The 20845-nt window shown below is 37.6% G+C and overlaps 1 protein-coding gene across 5 annotated transcripts in view; it reads right to left on the bottom strand.

Annotated features, from left to right (window-relative positions):
- Nr3c1 (nuclear receptor subfamily 3 group C member 1) overlaps nucleotides 1–20845 on the bottom strand; it is a 94947-nt gene that overhangs the window by 17797 nt on the left and 56305 nt on the right. For 4 of the 5 annotated variants that reach the window (XM_026783391.1, XM_013349511.2, XM_013349509.2 and 1 more), the window contains exon 3: nucleotides 3794–3960. In XM_026783391.1, coding sequence (XP_026639192.1) covers nucleotides 3794–3960 — 167 coding nt within the window. The remainder of the gene's footprint in view (nucleotides 1–3793; nucleotides 3961–20845) is intronic. The other variant, XM_013349512.2, reaches the window with a different exon arrangement.

Consider the following 20845-nt stretch of genomic DNA (forward strand, 5'->3'; position numbering starts at 1 on the left):
CAGGAGCCTGTCCTGCAACTCACTCTGTAGATCAGGTAGATCAGTCTGGCTACAAACTCACAGAGATCTACCTGCCTCTGCCTCCCGAGTGCTAGGATTAAAGACGTGCTACACCACCGCCTGGCTTTCTTCCCAATTTTAAATGAAGTGAAATGTTACAAATTGCTAACAACTGGTTACATAAATCACAAACTACAAAGCTCACAAAGATTAATATGCTTTTAGAATATAAGGATGTTTGGAGTCACCTGTGGCCTCAAATGCTGACTGAAAATAGTGCTAGCATCTAAATTTTCTGGTACCCAGTATTGAAGGACTGTCATTCTCTCCTGTCAAAAAATTTCAAAGAACATTAAAAAGGAAAAGACTAAACGTGTTTCTGTCTCCCACGTCCACATTCTCCTTGTCCTCTTGAAAGGCAGAGGGAGTAGAAATTTCCTACCTAAGACTGACTGTTCACATAGACATATCAATAACTGACATTCCATGTTACTTATGCTAGATGGGATGGCAAGATGTTGAGAAAGGAAGGACATTTCTCATCATATTTAAAGAAATGCAATGTCAGCTCACCAGGCTGAACGTATCCAGTCCTGGTTTCTAATAAGAGGCTTCTTTTTCTTTAATGACTAGGCAACTTAAAACTTGAATTAAAAAGTATTTTGTTTTCCTGATATGATAAATCATGATGCTCTTTTAAATACGAGTTTGGAGTACACAGTTAACTATCAGTTAACTGATGAGGCTACAGAGCTGACTATGGCTACACATCTCGCTTTATTTCAGGACTACTCTTCCATGCCAAATATCTGTGCTTTCTGACATCCTTTCTGTATTATGTAAGCTTCCTGGCTTCTTGTACACAAAATGGAAGAACTAACCCAATAAAATCCTATTATATAGGACTGAAGAGATGGCTCAGCAGTTAAGAGCACTTGCTGCTCTGGCACAGGACCTGAGTTTAGTTCCCAGCATCCACTTGGGAGCAGCTCACAACTGTCTAACTCCAGTTCCTGGTAATCAGATGCCTTCTGGCCTCAGCAGGTACCAGACATGTACATGGTGTTCTCACAGGCAGACATTCATATGCATAAAATAAAACTAAATCCTTCTTAAAAATCCCATCATGCAGCAAAAGGAAAAAAAAACCCTGCAGAGATTGCATGCACAGCTGAAACAGTAAAATTTCACCCTTAAGAACATCTCCATATCACTGTCTTGCAGAATCTCCCCACACTAGTATCCTGCAGTTATGGGAGAAATTCCTTCTAGAGTAGAAGAGAGCCATTGTTTGTTTTATATCAGCTAAAAGGCTCAGCTATGCATTTTCTGCTGATATTGATTTCTTTGTCCAGGGTATAGTGTAGTGTGACTCTTCACCATAGGCTCAGGTTATCATAATAAAAGTACGATGTTCAACTGGTCGATTCCTTCCTTATTATAAAACAAGGGATTGGAACTGGTGTTCAATATCTCACAAGGAATGAACATGCACTACTAATAGTAATTTAACAACCATCTCTTTAAGACAGGTATCTGGAGTCCTGTTTCCTGCTACCTGGTAAATATCCTTTTAATTTCTCAATACCAAGTGAAGAGCCTTGAGATCGCCGAAGCCTCTCAATACTGCGGGTACTGGTACTTTTGGCTGAAATTTACTTTTAGCATGTGTCTGTGGCTTGCTGTTAATGATAGGAGTAGCAGTCAGACTAAAAGATACCTGATGTTTCTGTCCCCTGATACACAGTAATGTAGTCCCTTCCCAAATCATGCCAAGCTGACTTCTGTGACCAATAAAATATTTCATAGATCAAACTGGTATGGAAATAGGAACAAAACAAAGGTCATGTAAAATATGCAGACTACAAACTATCCTGGGATTAAATGTAATACAATCTGATCAGGTTCAACTTCTCAGTAGCAGTATGGTCCATTGGGGTGCCAAAAAAAATAAAAAATACAAAAATCCTGTTCTTGAAAACATTAACCTTTTGGAGTTTGTTCTCTGATGAATCAGTGTTGGAAAGTTTGTAAATCTTAGAGGTAATTATGCAAATATCATGTTCAACATACCAGAAGTTACTCAGTGCATGGCAGCAATTAGTTAAATCTCTTGTTAATTACTTTTATTTCAGCATCCACCTATATTATAAACTGGCAGGTGTCAGAGGCTTGTCATACGTGTCTTTGAGAGTCAATGTCCTGATGCAAACACCTTACTTGGAGACCACTGTTGGAATCCCAGCTATGCCACTTCAACTCTCAAACCTGACTGCTCCTCTGTCGGACATAGATCCCATTAGGATCTAAGTGCTCACAGGGCCATAACTGTTTTGGTATGTGTGTACTTCACATGTGGAAAATGAAGTCATTGATAACTGTCTACCTTATGTTAACAATAAATTTAGATACTGTGGGTAAAATGACATTTTAAAAAAAGGGACTGGCAGGGCAGAGGAGCATAGAAAACAACGGAGAACTCCCAGGATCTTAAATTACAAAACAAAATATTGTGCCCAGCGGTGGTGGCACACACTTTAATCCCAGTAGTTGGGAGGAAGAAGCAGGCAAATCTCAAGTTTAAGGCCAGCTTGGTCTATGCTAGTTCCAGGACAGTCCAGTTCTGTTACAGAGAAACCCTGTCTTGAAAAACCAAAAAAGAAAAACAGAAAGAAATAAAGAAAATATTTACTCTTAATACATCTTATATAAATAATAAGTGCTTAAAACTTACTCATATTTATATTTGGGTATTTAGAATACCAATATGGGGGTTAAATATAATTTCTAGTATGTGTTAAAATGTGATGTTAAATATATACCTTTTAAGGAAGAAATGCTACAAACTGTGTATAGGGATTTTACAAGTCTAGATAAAGATTTGAGTTAGAGTACCAAAGTGTATAGAATTTTAGAGCTGGGAAGTGCATTTGAGAACATTAAAATTCAAATAAAAGAGGAAAGAGAGCCAACTAATATACCCATTACACATTTAAAGATTTTCTTGCTAATCATGGAATCTAGCCACTATACTCTGCTGAAATAATTAAATAATAAACATTTCTTAAAAAATAGTGCAGCTAATACTATTTTTTTTTACCTAAAAATAAGTGAAAGAGTTAGTTTTAAATAATAATTTAGTTTTATTTTCTGGTTTAATTCCATTAAGAATTTAACTTTTAGGAATGGTATATAAACTATCTCTAATACTAATCTTTCTCTCTGGGGTGTGTACCCACCAGCACAAGGTCATCCTGTATCATTTTTACAGTGCAGTCACCCTCTTTAAAACATCACTGTTCTAGACTACCTCTGTATGATAATCTCTGTACTTGGAATTGTTAATTCGGACTTTATTAAGTGGACCCTGACCTCCCTGAAGGCAGATCAAGTCTTAATGGTATTTATAGTACTTAGCATGACCTCTTATTAGCAGAGACCTCCCATTTCCTAGTGTCACTCATTTTTGTCTGACAGGGGGAGCTGGCAGCTTTGAAACCAGCTTGCTTATGGGGAATGGAAAGCCTCTGCTGTCTGACTGTTCAGACTCAGCAGAGTCAGCTCACGTAGCTGTATTCCTCACAGTGTCTTCCTCAGTTCTCTCTCAGACTGAACTTTCAGCAGTTCCTTCCTCCTGTCCTTCCCCTCCCCAATGGAGGACATAAGAGGCGCCATGCTTGGCCCTAAATGGATGTCTAGCTTTGATGGACTTTGCATACAATGGACAGTCCAAAATGTAGTGTGAGAAACAGGAACAAAACAGAGCAGACACGAAACTCTTCAAAACACACACTACCTTCCACTGCTCTTTTGAAGAACACTTTACAGCTCCCACATGTCAATACGCCATAATGGCATCCCGAAGCTTCATCAGAACACACCAGGCAGAGCTTGGGAGGTGGTCCCGCTGCTGTTGAGGAGCTAGATGGAGGAGAGCTCACATCTGGTCGCATTCCAGGGCTAAAGGAAGAGGAGAAACAGTGTCATGATTGTCACCACTATGAAAGGAATAGCAGCATATATTTCTTTTACCTTTTTATTCCACGTTAGTAAGTTCCCAATGAATTGTCTTTTAAGTACTAACAGGCATCAGAATGCCCTATCTAAATATATTTAAACACATATTATTTTTCTACATTAAGTATGAAATGCAGGAACTGGCAAGACTGCTAAGTGGTTAAGATCACTTGTCCAGCAGACATGAGAACCTGAGTTCAAATCCCTACCACCTTCATACAAAGCAGGGCATAACTGCATGCCTATAATCCAGCATTGGGGTACAGAAACAGGTGGCTATGAAGGGCTCCCCAGACAGCCAGCCTAACTGAAACAGTAAGGTTCCCAGTCAATGAGAGACTCTGTCTCAAGTCAGAAAGGTGGCAAGTGACAGATGATACATACCCTATGAACTGCTCTGGTCTCTACACATCTGCATATTTGCATGCATGTATAACAAAAACATACAACAGTAATAAAATAAAAATAAAATATGAAGTGAAATAGCTAATGTTGTAGTTCACTTAGACTATAATTACTATTTAAATGTAATATAATATGCATTATTTTCTAAGTGTGCAATTAGCAAGATTTTTTAAAAAAATGGATTAGACCTGTAATTACCATTAAAATCAAGAGAGAATATTTCCACCACATCCCAGAATTCTATCCCATTAATTGCCTAGAACATCAGTCTTTTTTCCTCTTAATTTTATGATCTTACATTAATTAAGAATCATTAGCATTCTCTAATATAGAAAATATTTTACACCAGCTAATAAATTGATCCGAGGTGAAACAATAGTTTCTTATGACTAGGAAAAGATTATTCCAGAAACATTACTGTACATATTGGAAAAACTCTAGTTTTCAACCCTGAGAATGACCATCCTGCTCTCACACAACAGAATGCCCCAAGGCAAACAGTGCCGAGCACGAGCGAGCCTGACCCTCTGACCAGGCCTCCCATGCCACTGTGCCAACTTCTTACCACCACAGACTGTGTACAGTGTAGCACTTATTAGTTTAAAGTTCTTAAAATTTCAGTAAGAACAATGGATGCTTATCTTTTACCCGAAGCAATGAAGACAGGAGATTAACTATTAACTATTATATTTCATATTGACAATGATGGTTTTCAATACCAAACTATCCTAAGGAACTCCTATCACACATGCTGACTCTGAAACTAAAACTATCTATGTATGTTTGTGTGTGTGTGTGTGTGTGTATGTATGTAGCTAGCTAGCTAAAAAGAATTTCTAGGCTCCTGCTTCAAATGACACTGCCTATTCCTTATCTTCTTAAGTACTCTCAAACAGGCTTTCAAAAATACGAATAGTGTCAACTTGTTGGGTGTGGAAGAACACTTCATGTTAAAGTATGTTGTTTATCACTTACATAAGACAGTTGACAAACATAGACACACTCTCTCTTTCAGCACTGTGCTCACTCTGCTCCCCAAAAGGTGGTACATAGGAGTAAACTAGAGTGGTGTCGATTGTCCCCGTCCTCCATGCTTTCATTCCAGCCCAGGACAGCGCTGCATTTCCAGTGCATTGACAGCTGAAGCAGTGTCCTTACTTTGATCTATTAGAAACAACAAGGAATGTCTTTCTGTTGCTAAATTTACTTAGGAATGAAACTAAAAAGTGGTAACTGTAGCTGGGAGTTGTTACTTGTCCCTCTAATCCTGATACTCAGGAGGATGGACTGGAAAGACCACTACAAACCTGAGACCAGTGTGCGACCTGCCAGTTCTGGGAAACCCTATGAGACCCCGTTTCAAGGAACAACCAACCAAACAAAAATGTGTTATAATTCTAGTAAGTCAGTCATTAAGCCCAAGGTTCACCCTAAATTTAATCCTCAAATGAAGTTTCCTACATTTTGCCAAGTGTCTGTTTATCTAGTGGCTTAATCAATAGGGCAGCATACCCTACCCTTCATTTAGTTCTGGGAATGGCTCTAGGTTTCACATTGTTCTTTGAGCACTGTCAACAGACTTTCTGTTTGCTCCATATCACAAGGTATTGATTCCTTGCTAGATTTGGGTAAGTGAACTGACTGCATACTGAGGAGATTCTCTCCTATTAGGCTCTGAGATGACTGATGTGCTTGGCCACACCCTCTGGTGACTGCAGACGTAAGGTAAAGCAGCTGCTTTTGGCCAGAGTTCTACACTGAAGTAGGAAGGTCCTGGGATGACACAGAGTGTAGTAATTTGCTAGGGGAGCAAAACTCCCTAGCCTCTCTTCTGAAGATGGTCCTATTCCTGCTCGGTCAATCTCTTCTCAACTGACATCTATTTTTAGGAAGCAGCAAGTTACTTGTATATTTAGTTTATGGAAAATGAGCACATTGTTTAAAGATTTTTAAGGTCAAGTCTATAAAGTTGCCTTTACTAGTTTTACATATGGTATTCACATATGTATAAAATATATGTATATATCTGAATTTTAAACAATATTTTGTAGTACATTATGGCTTACCGCCATGAGGAGACCCTCATTTAACCTCTGAATAACATTGTGCTAAGATGCCAGCATCTCCAGGTGAGGTCATGCACACAGTGGCACATTGGTACTCACAGAGGACACTGACTTGTTTCAGATCTCAGCAGTCCCACCTGACTACCTGCGTAGCTTTTGGAAAGTGTTGACTACTCTGAGTTTTAGCTTTCTCATCTTTAAGCTAGATTTTGAAACCAAAATAACACTTTAGAAGTCTAGTGTATAGTTCATTCTTGCAGCAAAGAATTAACGCATACCTGTTCATTATTTTCTTAAGGAAAATAAGTCTAAAATCTAGAACAGTAGTCTCCAAATTATCACACAAAAATTAGAATACATGAAAAACATGTTTAGACTACTCAAATATGATTTATAGATGGGAAACAGTTAAAACTAAATGAGTGAAGAATCTAGAACCCAAGTCAGGCTTCGGGGAATCATCTGAAGTACATCAGATAAGAACTCGGTACGTGGAAAGCTGCATACCATAGACATCAGTGTAGGGAAAAATCAGCTTTTATCACACAGAAGGGAACTCTTTATAAGAAACAGAAGAACACAGCTACAAGTGTTATTTGCTATGATATTGTCAAAAGGGCAAGGGGCTCAACAAAATGCTAGATCCCCAAGGAAAATAACTCAAATCTTCTAATAAAAAGGTATCGCAGAAAGTATAGTTATGCTGTAGTAACTGTATATTTCACATGCTTTTTCTTATGGATACTATCAAATGCTAATAGCACAAGTATACCGTGGAACAATCTTTGTATACTCTAAATAAGTATTGCTCTCATCAGTTAATAAAAGCTGGCTGTCCTATTGGTGGGCAGGAAGAGACTGGGTGGGAGAGACAGACTAGGAGGATGCTAGGAAGAAGGGTGGAGTCTGAGAGCCTTGAGCCAGACATAGAAGCAGCAATATGAGAAGTTCACAGGTGAGGTAAACGAGCCTTGGGGCAGCACACAGATTACTAGAAATGGGTTGCTTTACGTTATAAGAGCTAGCTAAAAAAACAGGATTAAGATATTGGCCAAACATTTATAATCAATAGTTAAGTCTCTGTGTAGTTATTTGGGGAGTGGCTGGTGAGGCAAAAAAGTCCACCTACATAAGTATTTATATCTCTATTTTGTCACATATTAAAAACATACATGTGTTGATATATACAGAATTAAGCATTTCTTTGCTTTCTCAAGGATGTTCAGTGGACTTGACCTCTTTTAACTATGAGGTGGTGGTGAATATAATGATTAACATCTGTTAAGCTCATCAGTGCAGGTATCATCATTCTGAGAGGTCTTGGGGCTTCCATGGGTCCTTAGAATGCACTGTGAGAAGTGCTTTCATGGAGAACATTGGAGATAATACAATAGTTTGATAATGATTTAGTGTCTTTAAATTCTCAATTGTTCTGTTTTGAAATGGGATATTAATGAACTGAGCAAAAGGAAATGGTATTATATACTAAACTTGAGGCTTTCTCTAAAGCATAAGAATGTTAAACTTACAAACTCAAGTGTTATGGTTGGCTTAGCCTTCAAGTTAATTTAATCAATAATTTTTCAATGCAGTGTGAGATATCCACCTCAAAAAACAAGCGTTAACTACCATGGGAAAATCTTGGGAGCACAGCTGCCACGCTGGTTTAATTTTTAACAAGTACTAATGGAGTAGGTGCGTTCTTTTCAGCTTTTCAGTGTTGTTCAAACGCCACAAGGCACTTCTCAATAAGGGGACAGTTTTGTTCCTAGGGGACATCTGGCAATGGCTGAAGACATTTATTTTTCACAAATGGGGGAAAGCTACTTTTGTAAGAGATAAAGGCCCAAGATGTGAAAAATACCCTCCAGTGCAAAAGATAGCCCCCAATAACAGACTTGCCTAGCTTCAGTTGTCAGCAGTGCTGAGGTGGAAGCAGCTTTGCCATAAATTGCACATAAATTAGCACATAAATTGGTATGGATAAATAAATAAAATCTAACAAGAGCCAGAAATATTTTTAAAGTGTGTGGTGCTCATTCTTGATTGGTGAATCCAGAACACAATCCCTACAGCTAAGACTCACAGTATCCTGGGAGAGGGAAGAGGAAGACTGTAACTTCCAGAGGACACAGTATCTACTCTGCGACAGTGTCTTCCATAGGGACAGAAGAGTCTCAAAGATATGTTTCCTAAATAAGACCCAAACAATGACAATGGCAGTTGACATGCTGATGTGGAAGGAGAGTATCTCACAGGGTCCAAGCCCTAGACGAAAAGCCACAGGTTCTGACTGCTGAAAGAGTCTTTCTCAGCGATGGGCTCTCCAATCAGCTAATATCAAGTAGTCAGCCCTAAAATTTATACATCTGAGTGACAGTAATGTACTCAGGTTATACTTTTCCATATGTGTGCTTGAGTGTGTGCAAGTACACGCAAGCACACACACCTCAATATTAACTGAAGAAAAACAGGCCATGAATTTGAGAGGGGCAGAGGGCAGACATGTGGGATGGAGGAATGAGGAAAATTTATAAATACAGTAGTCATATATGAAATTTGCAAAAAATTAGTAAAAATTTTTAAAGGAATGATTGCTTTATTGAGGTAGCCTCTGTAGTCTTTTAGTTCAGACAAGTCCAAACAGTGGTTCAAAATGGAGTTGAAGCCAGAGACTATGCAGGCCTGGTTGTCAACGACAGAATTAGCTTGAGTAGGTAATTTAATTTTTTCCTCTAGGGCTAGCAGTGAAAGGTGGATTTTACACATTAAAGTCACCTGTACTTTTCTTATCTTTGTTCATTAGGAAAAATGTGAAGACTCAGCTGCACACACCAGGAGACTGTAGTTTCTGACTCTTTATGTTTGCTTTAGCTAATACTGATTGATTGTTTACTAATATGCTATGGAATAGTTCTCAAACCAAATATAAAATACTCCGGGGGAAGATTTTCACCACACTTCTGTTCTATGATTTCAGGAGGACACATTTTATCTTATTTTAGCAAGACAAGAAAACCTGCTTATTTATTCTTTGCTTTGCATTTATGGAAGAAGGCTTCCACTTTAGGTATATATAAAAGCTTTCTGTAATGTTTTGACAAGGCAGGGGGGAAAATCAATGTTTCTTTTGAAAATACTTAATTTCTCACTGTCTGCATGGATCAGAAAGTTATTTGGTGAGGATTCTGATAACCAAATGATTTGTATCCACGATTAAAAGTAGAATGAGATCCAATTTCACTCCTAATCTTTCAGTTTAAGCTAAGAAATTATAGGTTAACATGGAATGAAATCATCTGTGATATATTATGTTCATTTATCAAATGAGCTTGTTTGGATGTTGTCCATTTTTATATAAAAACATGAAATGACAACCGTATCTCCAAACTGTTCACCATTTACACCCACTTAAGCAAGTCAGAAGACAGAGTAGCAAACCTGTATACAATTATAGGCCACAAGCATTGTCAGTGAGGAAGGGCGAACGTGGAAAGGTCCTCTCTGACTTTGACACAAGGGTTTGTCCTGTCAGTTCTCAGGCATGGTCTCAGCTAGGTCTCAGCTAATACACACCAAACAAGCAGGACACATTGCCCAAGTGTTTCTGAGTAGTAAAGGATACACTTCGATCTGTAAATGACTTTTGGGGTCCCGTATGTTTATTTGAGAATAAATGGTCAAAGTCTGATCTACTTCACAGAAAAACAATGTATTTCTTCCTCATGAACAGTCAATTCTGAGTCCTTGAGTAATTTAGCGTTTAATACCTGTGTCATCTTGCATAGAGGAGAAAATAGTACAAATCTTGTAAACTCCACACACTTTCTTTCTCGGGTTGTGTTCTCAGTTCTGTTAGCTTAGTTTGCAGTAAGGAATGTGAGTTTTAAGGAAGAACAATGATGTTTTAAATAGTACATCAAGACCAAGATTGGTCAGGAAGAAGATTGGAAAGGGAAGTTTTTATTACATGGTTTTTTCTAGAATGTAAAAATTTTCTTTTCTTTCTGTTTGATGTTTCCTCACTATCAGGAACACACAGGATAATTAATGGTTTTCTAGGATCTGAACTGTAAATGGTTTCATACAGATTTTTGAACATGTCATCTTCACAGAAGGCAAGAATATGATGGAGACAATATTAAGTTATTGCTAGCTTCGAATATATACCTTCACATCTTTGAAGTGTTTGTATTTCTACTTGAAATATAAAAGTACATGTCTGTGAAATCATACCAATAAGATCATCTTGCAGCTAACACTTTGCATGAACTTGCAATGCTACCCTAGCTTCCTTCTCAGTGATGAGGATATAGGTGTATTCCACCACATTCTGCTTTCTTATTTGATTCCTAGAGATCTGAGGTTTTTGTTATGCTTAGTAGCCCACATATTAATGCAGAGATTTTGCAAACTTTAGTCATTTCTCATATCCTACCTATTACTTGTTGCTGCTGTTTTGGAGATGCAGTCTCATAGCCTAGGCTTTGCTTTTTATTCTTATATATCAACTTTCTCTTTCCTGTCCTCTCTATAACAACCACCTTATGCCTCTTTAACCACTGCAGTGATTTGTCCTAAGTTGTCCTATTCTTCGCCTTTTCTCTTTCCTTTCCAAACAATCTCTACACTGGTGAAACATCCACTCCTGTCCTAATTAAAAAGTCTAGGGGGCTTCTCCAATTTGTACAGTATAAGCACAATATGGCTCACAGTCTGGCCTCTTTATTTTTTCCAATCATATGTCTTTCTACAAACACAAACCATTTGGTGTGTCATTTCGGAGAACCTGTGTTTTATAAATATTGACAAAATGCCTAGTGCAGACCAAGTTTCTCCTGGGAGTCTTTGATAAGACCCGTCCCCATCCTGAAGCATCTACTGTGGCGTTTCTGAACCACAAGATCTTTGTAAATTTAATGTGTTTAAATCTGTAATGTTGACAATAGTGTCCATGTCATAAGATTATATATGCTATTCTACTTAGTCCTCTTCATAAAGAATCCTGTGCAGTACTTAGCTGCAGGCTTATACCTTATACCTGTATTGGGTATAAATATATAAACACCTATCGTTTTAGGTGCTTCAAATTCTTTCCCAGATGGGAGAGGATATTTTATTTAGCATATTTATATTTATATCTTTATTAAAGCCAGGTACAAGAGGCTCATTGTATGAAGAGGCACAAAGTCCGATCGTGTCTTCCTGCTCTCCTACACACTTGTATGGTGTTTCCTACACCAAGTTAACCTTGTGAATCAGTACTATGACAAGGCGACAAAATTGTGACCTTGAGATTGAGGAACAACACTTTCTACTTCACGTCTTAGTAACACAGAGTACAAGCAGAAAATTCCTGTATTCACTTTTAATCCCAATTTGATTTTTTTTAAAAGGCAAAGAGTTGTCTTATGACCATGTTAAATTTTTAAATATTCTATTCTACAAACAAATGCCTACCCAGTTAGCTCCTAAAATCTTCAAGGTATTTCTAAGAACAAAAAGGATGGAATAATATGTCTACATATAGCACAAAGGAAAGAAAGCATCCCTCAGAACAAGCTTCGACTTCATTTAAGACCATACCCACTCTACTCATCAAAGGCTAAAGCTTAATTCTCCTGCTAGCATGAGGTAGTAGGGTCTGTGGTCCCAATCTGCTAGCAAATGAGCCTCTTTTGATCCCTCTTTTCGTCCTGTCGTATTTACACTATTAACATGATAATAATATATATATGATAAATAGGGAGAGGCACATTTACTAGAATTCCCACTACTAGATCAAGAAATAAATAGCCTTTAGAATGGATGAGAATTCTACTTATAGGCTGAAAAGGTTTTCAGTATGTTATAAACAAACCTAAACAAAATTCCCTGGTCACAGCAATAACCATATTGAAAATTACAGATTTGAATCCCATATGCCAAGATCCATAATTAGGAACTTACATAAATAGTACTGTTTAATTTACAGACTGAGAATAAATAAATTGAGCTATTTGTTTAGCAAAGTTGAATCATAAAATACCACCTGGATTTGAACCCAACTGCATAGTAAGAATTCGGAGGACAGTAGCTTTTGAGGCTGATAAAGTTTTTATGATTATGTGGGCACCAAGAAGATACCCCTGAGGTAAACATGAAAATTCAGTTCTAATTCATTCTCCCTTATCTGTGAATAGAGTACAAATTATTTATAAAAGTATATTTGTAACTTAAAGGTCCAAAAACATCTAGGCTGTTGACATTTCCTTAGATCCCTATCATGGTGAATTACTGTAATCATGGAGACCACACATCGAAGCAGCAGAAAGCAGACAAGTCTTATGCACACAACACCATACTTGCTCTCAGAGAAGCTCTGATGTGCACTATATGGTGGACTCATGTATTGGGCCCTGGAGTCTTTCAGAATAAACTAACGTATCAAGTTGGATATGAGCAGTTACAGGGAAGTCATTTTCTAAGCTAGAACAGAAATACTAACTGGTTAATTTAAGTGAAAGGAGCCTGAGCTGGAGAGGAATGTCTAATCACTGTCAGGTCTATGAGGGGAAGACATATCTACTATTAGAAAAACAATATGGGTATGTTAACTTGTTAACTGATGCTGAACAGATTGAGAAAATAAAAAATTCTTATTATTTGGTTCAAAGGTCATTAAAGTACCATAATTTATTTATCAAACTCAACTCAAAGGTAACAGGTACCATTTATTTGGAAGTTTTGTGATGATACTTGGTACACAGATTCTGTGATCCTCATAAGCAACCTGAGAGACGCTGTTGCTGTTGACATTTAAGGGTGTGGCAGCTAAGACAGAGGGATGTTTTAAAGAACACCAGTCTCAGACACACTACATGAAATATACCAGTAGGAGGGAATATCTGAATTTGCTATTTTGATTTCAGGTTGGCTGCCATTTCACTTTTAGCACATATCAAAAACAAATGTTTGGCTAACTACAGTAGAGTAACATAAAATATGTATGCACTTTTGGGTAACTATGGCAGAGTAATGTAGAATATGTATAATATGGTAATAATTACAGGGTGGAGGTCTCCTATTCCACAAAACTATACTCTGCTAAAGTCCTCCAGGTAAGTTATGTAAATATCAAAATATACAGAGGAAAATATTGCAGCATGTACATGTTACATATATGTACTTTAATGTACATATATTCACACACATATTCTCTATAATTCAGGAGATAAAAAATATAAGCTACCATGTAGTTTTACTTCTATAAGTTTCAAAAACAAGTTTTGTTTTTATTTCAGAGCCCAAAAAAGTTTAAATTACTGCAGTTCAAATTAGAATATTTGTATGACAGTAGCATCTTTCTCCTAAATCTAAATTCACTAACACTAGAAACAACATAGGATTGAAAAAACTCAAAGATAGGTGAGTGTGATTTTGTTTGAGACAATTTTTCTAAATGTAAACATTCCATAAGCACAGATGACGATTTCTTGAGATGGCACTGTTCCTGGCAATGCAACAGAAATGTGTGTCTGGCAGCTTTGGGGGTAAGTGATAAACATTTATAAGCAAATAACAGTAACTCTGCTTGCTTTGAACTATTTTCTTTTCCCCCTAAAACTATTCTGAATATTTAAGACTAAACCCAGGGACTGGAAGGTTGACTCAGGACTTAAGACCACTGTGTGCTCTTCCAGAGGAGCCAGCTTCAGTTTCCGGCATCCACATGGTAGCTCATAACTACCCGTAACTCTGGTTCCAGGGTTCTGGCACCCTGTTATGACCTCCATAGGCACACAGGCACACCAATATACAAATTAATATTTTTAAAAGCAAATAAAATCCTATATTCTCTGAAACAAAACTTCTAAAACTCAGTTTATATCTTCACAGAATTATTAAAAATATTTTAAACTAAATTCTTTCCTGAAAAGTGTCACCAGAATGCCGCCTTATGTGAGTGGTTGGTTCTGTGCACAGGAAGCAAAGCTCCTGAACACTGCACTGTTGATAGGACAGTCTGTCCACAGCAGCTCCCAAGCCTGAGACCTTCTGAAACTACGCTCTACTACTTAAAAACCACAAAGCATTGTTTAAAATTGCAACTTAAAAAATCATCACTTAAAGTCACAATTTGAAATTATAAATAATATGCTTTGGTGGCAATGAGCATTTTAGTAATTTGAAATTCATGGCACAGCAATCAGATGAAAGGCATGCTGGCTGCACTTTGAGAAGTAATGGTTAAAACTCCTTGTTGTCTTGGATTATCTATAGAAAGAATAATCTGCCATAAGTGGAACAGTAAGGAGGAAGGCTAATAGGAATTTCATTTATAGCAGGTAAGTAAAACATGGCTCTTTGAACAAATGAAGGTAAGGTTTCTTCTGGAATCCTGAATCAAAAACAATACATGGTACAATTCAGCTGTATTTGGTTTAAATGGGCTTACTGGGAAATGTCATCATGTTTATTATTTTCTACAGAGAAAATATTTCCAAGTTTATCAAATAATGCAGTGAACTTTGGTATTATGGCCTTTTTTGGGGGCAGTAAGCTATCTGTGTAGTTTCTCTGCACTTGTACATAACACGTTTTTACATTAAAATGAGTTCATATATAAAGTACTGCAGTATGCTATAATAAAGTAAGAAAAAAAAACACCATTGCAGAGGTTTTCTTGGCAGAGGAGGGGAGGGGGGAGATGGGAGAAGAAGCCAAAAGACAATGACTGTTCCAAAAATTCTATCCATGGTTTAAAACAGAATACAAAACCACTTGCTAAAACATGGATTATAAAATTGGTATATGAAGGACAAGTAATTAATTTAGCACTTACATCATTGACATTTTATTATCAGTCAGAGAATCTCCAGCAAATCTTTACTGTTGAAAACTGACAACTTTATATCACACGAAAGCACTCCCGGTGAACGGTCCACTGTTAGGCAGACAGTACTGCAAGAGTTAGGCCATACGGAAACTACTCAGTCTGAGGATTTATACCTTGGTGTTTTGTTTTTTTCTTGTTTTGACTTACCCAAGACTTTAGATAAGAACCAATGACTAAACCAAACTTGGTGGCATATAACTGTAACACCAGTACTTGGGAGGCTGAGACAGGGGACTGCCCTGAGTTTGAGGCCAACATTGGCTACAGAATCACAAAATGTGTATGTTAACATCTGAATCTTTAGAATTAAAAGCATGAAGTGAAATGGAAAAAAACCCCTATTTTTACATTACAATGGAGTGGTCAGGAAAGGTCCTTGGTAAACATCGGGAGGGAATCTGACCTTTCCTCCTCTATGAACAGAGAAGAAGGTAGGAATCCTGAGGACCATCCCTATTTAAAGTGTTACTTTTCCTTAGAGTGCTCAAGATGTGACCCAACCCAATATGAGAAAAAGTTGCTGTAATTGCTGAAATGGACACAAAACCTAAAGCTAAAAATAATGAGGAACAACAACTTAGGAAAAGCTCACAGAAGAAACAATGGGCTCATGTCTTGCCATGCAATGGGAAGTTGAAATCAGCTAAGTAACTCTATCTATGGGTTACAGGATCACATTTTGAATAGTAGATAATTTACTTTCCTTCTTGCTAGCAACAAGAAATGCTATGATATACTACAGAATGGTACACGCCAAAGCAACTGCAATTTTCCTTCCAGGTAGGAAGAAAAAAAATGGAATAAATTCTACATAACTGTCTCTCTCATCTAGAAAGCATAAAATATTTTCTTTGTTTCTTTATAGCCAATCCATAATCCTTGGTGTAGGCCAAGAATACTGTTTCAAATCCATTTAGAAATATACAATGAGAAATAATGAATAATCTACTAAATTAAGCTGGATTAGATAATAGTTAGAACATTTAGAAAATAGAGGACCCTCCATTCCTCTGTCAGAGAAGACCTGAAGATACTGACATACACAGAGTTTCCCGCCTTCCATAAATCTGCATGTACTTATCTGCTATAAAACTAGAGTGGATTGCTTTGTACCTCACTTTTTACATGTGGAACACTGTCATTTGCTTAGTTAAAATATTGAGAAAACATTTCATTAAGTGTCTTTCAGCCATTTGAGATTTTTCTGTTGAATATTCTCTGTCTAGTTCTGTACCCCATTTTTCAATTGGGTTATTTGGAATTTTGATGTCCAATTTCTTGAGTTCTTTATATATTTTGCAAATCAGTCCTCTGTCCGATGTGGTGAAGATCTTTCCCCATTCAGTAGGCTGCCTTTTTGTCTTACTGTATCCTTTGCTTTACAGAAACTTCTCAGTTTCAGGAGGTCTGATTTATTTATTGTTGCTCTCAGTGTCTGTGCTACTAGTGTTATATTTAGGAAGTGGTCTCCTGTGCCCATGCATTGAAGGCTACTCCCCACTTTCTCTTCTTATCGGGTTCAGTGTGGTGGGGTTTGTATTGAGGTCCTTAATCAGTCTGGACTTGAGTTTTGTACATGGGGATAGATAAGGATCTATTTTCATTCTTCTACATGTTGACATCCAGTTATGCCAGCACCATTTGCTGAAGATGTTTTTTCCATTGTATAATTTTAGCTTTTTTGCAAATCAAAACAGTTCTGAGATACCATCTTATACCAGTCAGAATGGCTAAGATAAAAAACACCAATGATAGCTTATGCTGGAGAGGATGCGGAATAAGAGGAACACACCTCCACTGCTGGTGGGAATGCAAACTTGTATAACCATTTTGGAAATCAGCATGATGGTTTCTCAAAAAATTGGGAATCAACCTACCTCAGGAACCAGTAATACCACTCTTGGGCATATACCCAAAAGATGCTCAATCATACTACAAGGACATTTTATTCAACTATGTTCATAGCAGCATTATTTGTAATATCTATAACCTGAAAACAACCTAGATGCCCCTCAACTGAAGAATGGATAAAGAAAATGTGGCACATTTACACGTTAGAGTACTACTCAGCAATAAAAAACAATGACATCTTGAAATTTGCAAACAAATGGATGGAACTAGAAAACACCATCTTGAGTGAGGTAACCCAGGCCCTAAAAGATGAACATGGTATGTACTCACTCGTAAGTGGATACTAGCTGAAAAGCAAGGAATATTGCGCCTGTAGTTCATGATCCTAGAGAAGATAAGTAACAAGGTGAACCCTAAGAAAAACTATACTCCTGGAGAGGGAAAACAGACAAGCTCACCTGACAAAATTGAGAGCATGGTGGTGAGGGGAAGAGGGAGGGTGGAAGGGGAAGATGAGGGGAGAAAGGGAGGGGGAGATCTTGAGGGAACAAGATCATCGAGATGAAGGACAGAGATGAGAGCAAGGAAAGAGATATTTTGATTGAGGGAGCCATTATGGGGCTAGCAAGAAACCTGACACTAGAGAAATTTTCAGGAATCCACAAGGATGACCCCAGATAAGACTCTAAGCAATAGAGGAGAGGGTGCCCAAACTCACCTTGCCCTGTAGTCAGACTAATGAATATCTTAAATATCATCATAGAACCTTAATCTAACAATTGATGGAAACAGAGGCAAAGGCCTGCAGCAAGCACTGGGCTGAGCTCCCAAAGTCCAGTTGAAGAGTGGAAGGAATGAGAATATGAACAAAGAAGTCAAGACCATGATGGGTTCACCCACTGAAACAGTTTACCTGAGCTCAAAGGATCTCACCAACTCCAGCTGGATTAGGAAGGAAACAGTATAGGTCCAAACTAGTCCCTCTGAATGTGATTGACAGTTGTATGGCTGGGGCAGACTGCGGGGCTACTGGCAGTGACACCAGGATTTATCCCTACTGCTTATATTAGTATTTTTGGAACCTATTCTCTTTGGATGGATTCCTTGCTCAGCCTAGATATAGTAGGGAGGGCCTTGGACCTTCCCCAAGGCAATGTGCCTTACCCTCTCTAAGGAGTGGATGGGGGTTGGGGAAGGGGGTAGGTGGGAGGAATGGGAGGAGGGGAGGGAGTTAGAACTGGGATTAGTATGTAAAATGAAAAAAATACTTTGTTTTCTTTTTTAAACACATAATAAAAATATTGAGAAAACTTATGCCAATAATAATAATATTAATTAATAATAATAATAATCTTATCTGTTCAGGGTTTCCAGCCTAAGCTGGCCTTGAATTCCCTAGGTACCTGAGGGTGACATCAAACTTCTGATCCTCTTAACTCTAACATTCAAGTGCTAAGATTACAGACATGCAGTACTATGTGTGGTTTCTATGGTGCTGGGGAGCAAACCCAGGGCCTCATGGATACGAAAGATAAAATACTCCTTTCTCAAATCACATGATTCTAAGGGATTTGGCTACAGTTTAATCTTTGTCCAGGTCATATTTTGCCTTGATTCTTTTCACCATTCTAAGTATTTTATATCTTCAGTTGAATTTCCTTAAGTTAAATTCTTATAAGAGTAAAGAAATTAAGTGAATCACTCAAGAATTTTCTCTGTGTACTATAATGGTACTTTTTTCTTGTTTCTTTCGGACTGGATCTTCCTACTTAACCCAGGTACACCCTGAACTCACTCTCTTCCTGTCTCTGCCCCCTGTGTGCTGGAATTATATGTACATTCAATGATGCCCTGCATTAAAAAATGCATTGTTAAGCTACCTCTCTACCAACCCAGAAAAGCAGTCCGAGTGTGAGCGCATACAGACCTTTGCCCACACTGGCTTCTAATAACAACAACAAAAATCTACTGAACTTTCAGTTAATGAAATTGCCTCATTTTTTTATTCTGGGTTCTTTGCCTTCACTTGTAGAGAAAAATAATCAGATCATTCAGAATTTAATTGATTAAGGATATGTCATCTTCAATTTTAAAATATTTCAAGTCTGATGGTAAATCTCTAATGCTTAGGGTTGTCACTATAGGTATGGACAGATGGCACTGATATTTTTACTGTTATTTGAAGTGTGTGGGGCCTTGAAGGTACAGTGACTAGACAACTAATCTCTATCTAAAAATGGTGCTGTGCATTCATTAGCTCTCCCAAGAACCTATTAAAATGAGAGTAATGTCATTTATTTTTATTCTTTGAAGATCATGGTTTCAAAGGCAGTCTATCCAAGGGTAGAGAACAGATGTGCAAGGAATAGACTTCTGGGATTTCTTAAACAGTAGGAACAGGTAGGGAACCTAACAACATCAAAAGATTGATCACGAGTTTGATTAGAACATTTGCAGGTTTCTTTTTATAGAAATAACAGGTTAGGTTACAGGCATCTAACTCTTATGTGAAAAATTATAATGTTGAGTAAAATATGTATAGTTATCCTTAAAAAGTACCTGTGTTGAATAAAGTATGTATATTTACTCTTAAAAGTACCTGTGAGCAGACAAAAAATTAAGCTATATCTAAGAGAAAGAAAGCACTCCAACCACATAGAAATACTTTTAGGTCTGGCCAACTATGAGTTTCAAATTAAAGAATAGAAAACTTACTTGAAAAATGGACACTCTTTTTACTACCCCAAATAAACAAGATAATACAATATACATACTTTATAAAGTAGGAACTCTAAATGACTAGCAAACAAGTGAGCAAGTTATTCAGCTTCATTAGTAACTATGCAGTTTCAAATTTAAGCCACAACGAAAGTCCATTACATACCTAGCACCTTGGTAGAAATGAAACATTTGATAGTAAGAAGGAATGAAGTTTTAAAGGGTACAATTAGTTTTGGAGATGATTTGGCATTACCTTGTCAAGTCTGGTGACCCAGCAACTCCATCAATGGATGAGTAGCCATAAATAAACAGAAACAAAGAAGCATACAACAAAACATATAAAGATGTTGGTAGTTGCACTTTCACTGTAAACTCAAGCTGGAAAGCAGTCAGATGCTCACTGTGATCTGATGTAGGAGGGTCTTCTATCTACCTGTTGCTTTCATTGGTTAATTAATAAAGAAAACTGCTTGGCCTGATAGGTCAGAACATAGGTAGGCAGGGAAGACAGAACAAAATGCTGGGAGGAAGAAGGCAGTGAGGCAATGCCATGCTTCTCCTACCCAAGATGGACGGTGGTTAGACTCATGCCAGTAAGACACAGTCAAGTGGTGATACATATTAATAGAAATGGGTTAATCAAGATGTGAGAGTTAGCTAGTAAGAGGCTAGAGCTAATGGGCCAGGCAGTGTTTAAATAAATACAATTTGTGTGTTGTTATTTCGTTTGTAAAGCTAGCCGTGCAGGAACCAGGCGGGATGAAAAGCAGGCCTGCTCACCTCATCACTACAATTGACGCCCGGTTTCCTCATCACTACAGTGAACTGTTGTGGTTTCTTCATATGAGACTGATATGTAAGAGGCAGGATATATAGATGGTTAGAAATCTGTCTAGTACACAGCTAT

The sequence above is a fragment of the Microtus ochrogaster genome, chromosome 18, assembly GCF_000317375.1.
Source record: "Microtus ochrogaster isolate Prairie Vole_2 chromosome 18, MicOch1.0, whole genome shotgun sequence".
NCBI lineage: Eukaryota > Metazoa > Chordata > Mammalia > Rodentia > Cricetidae > Microtus > Microtus ochrogaster.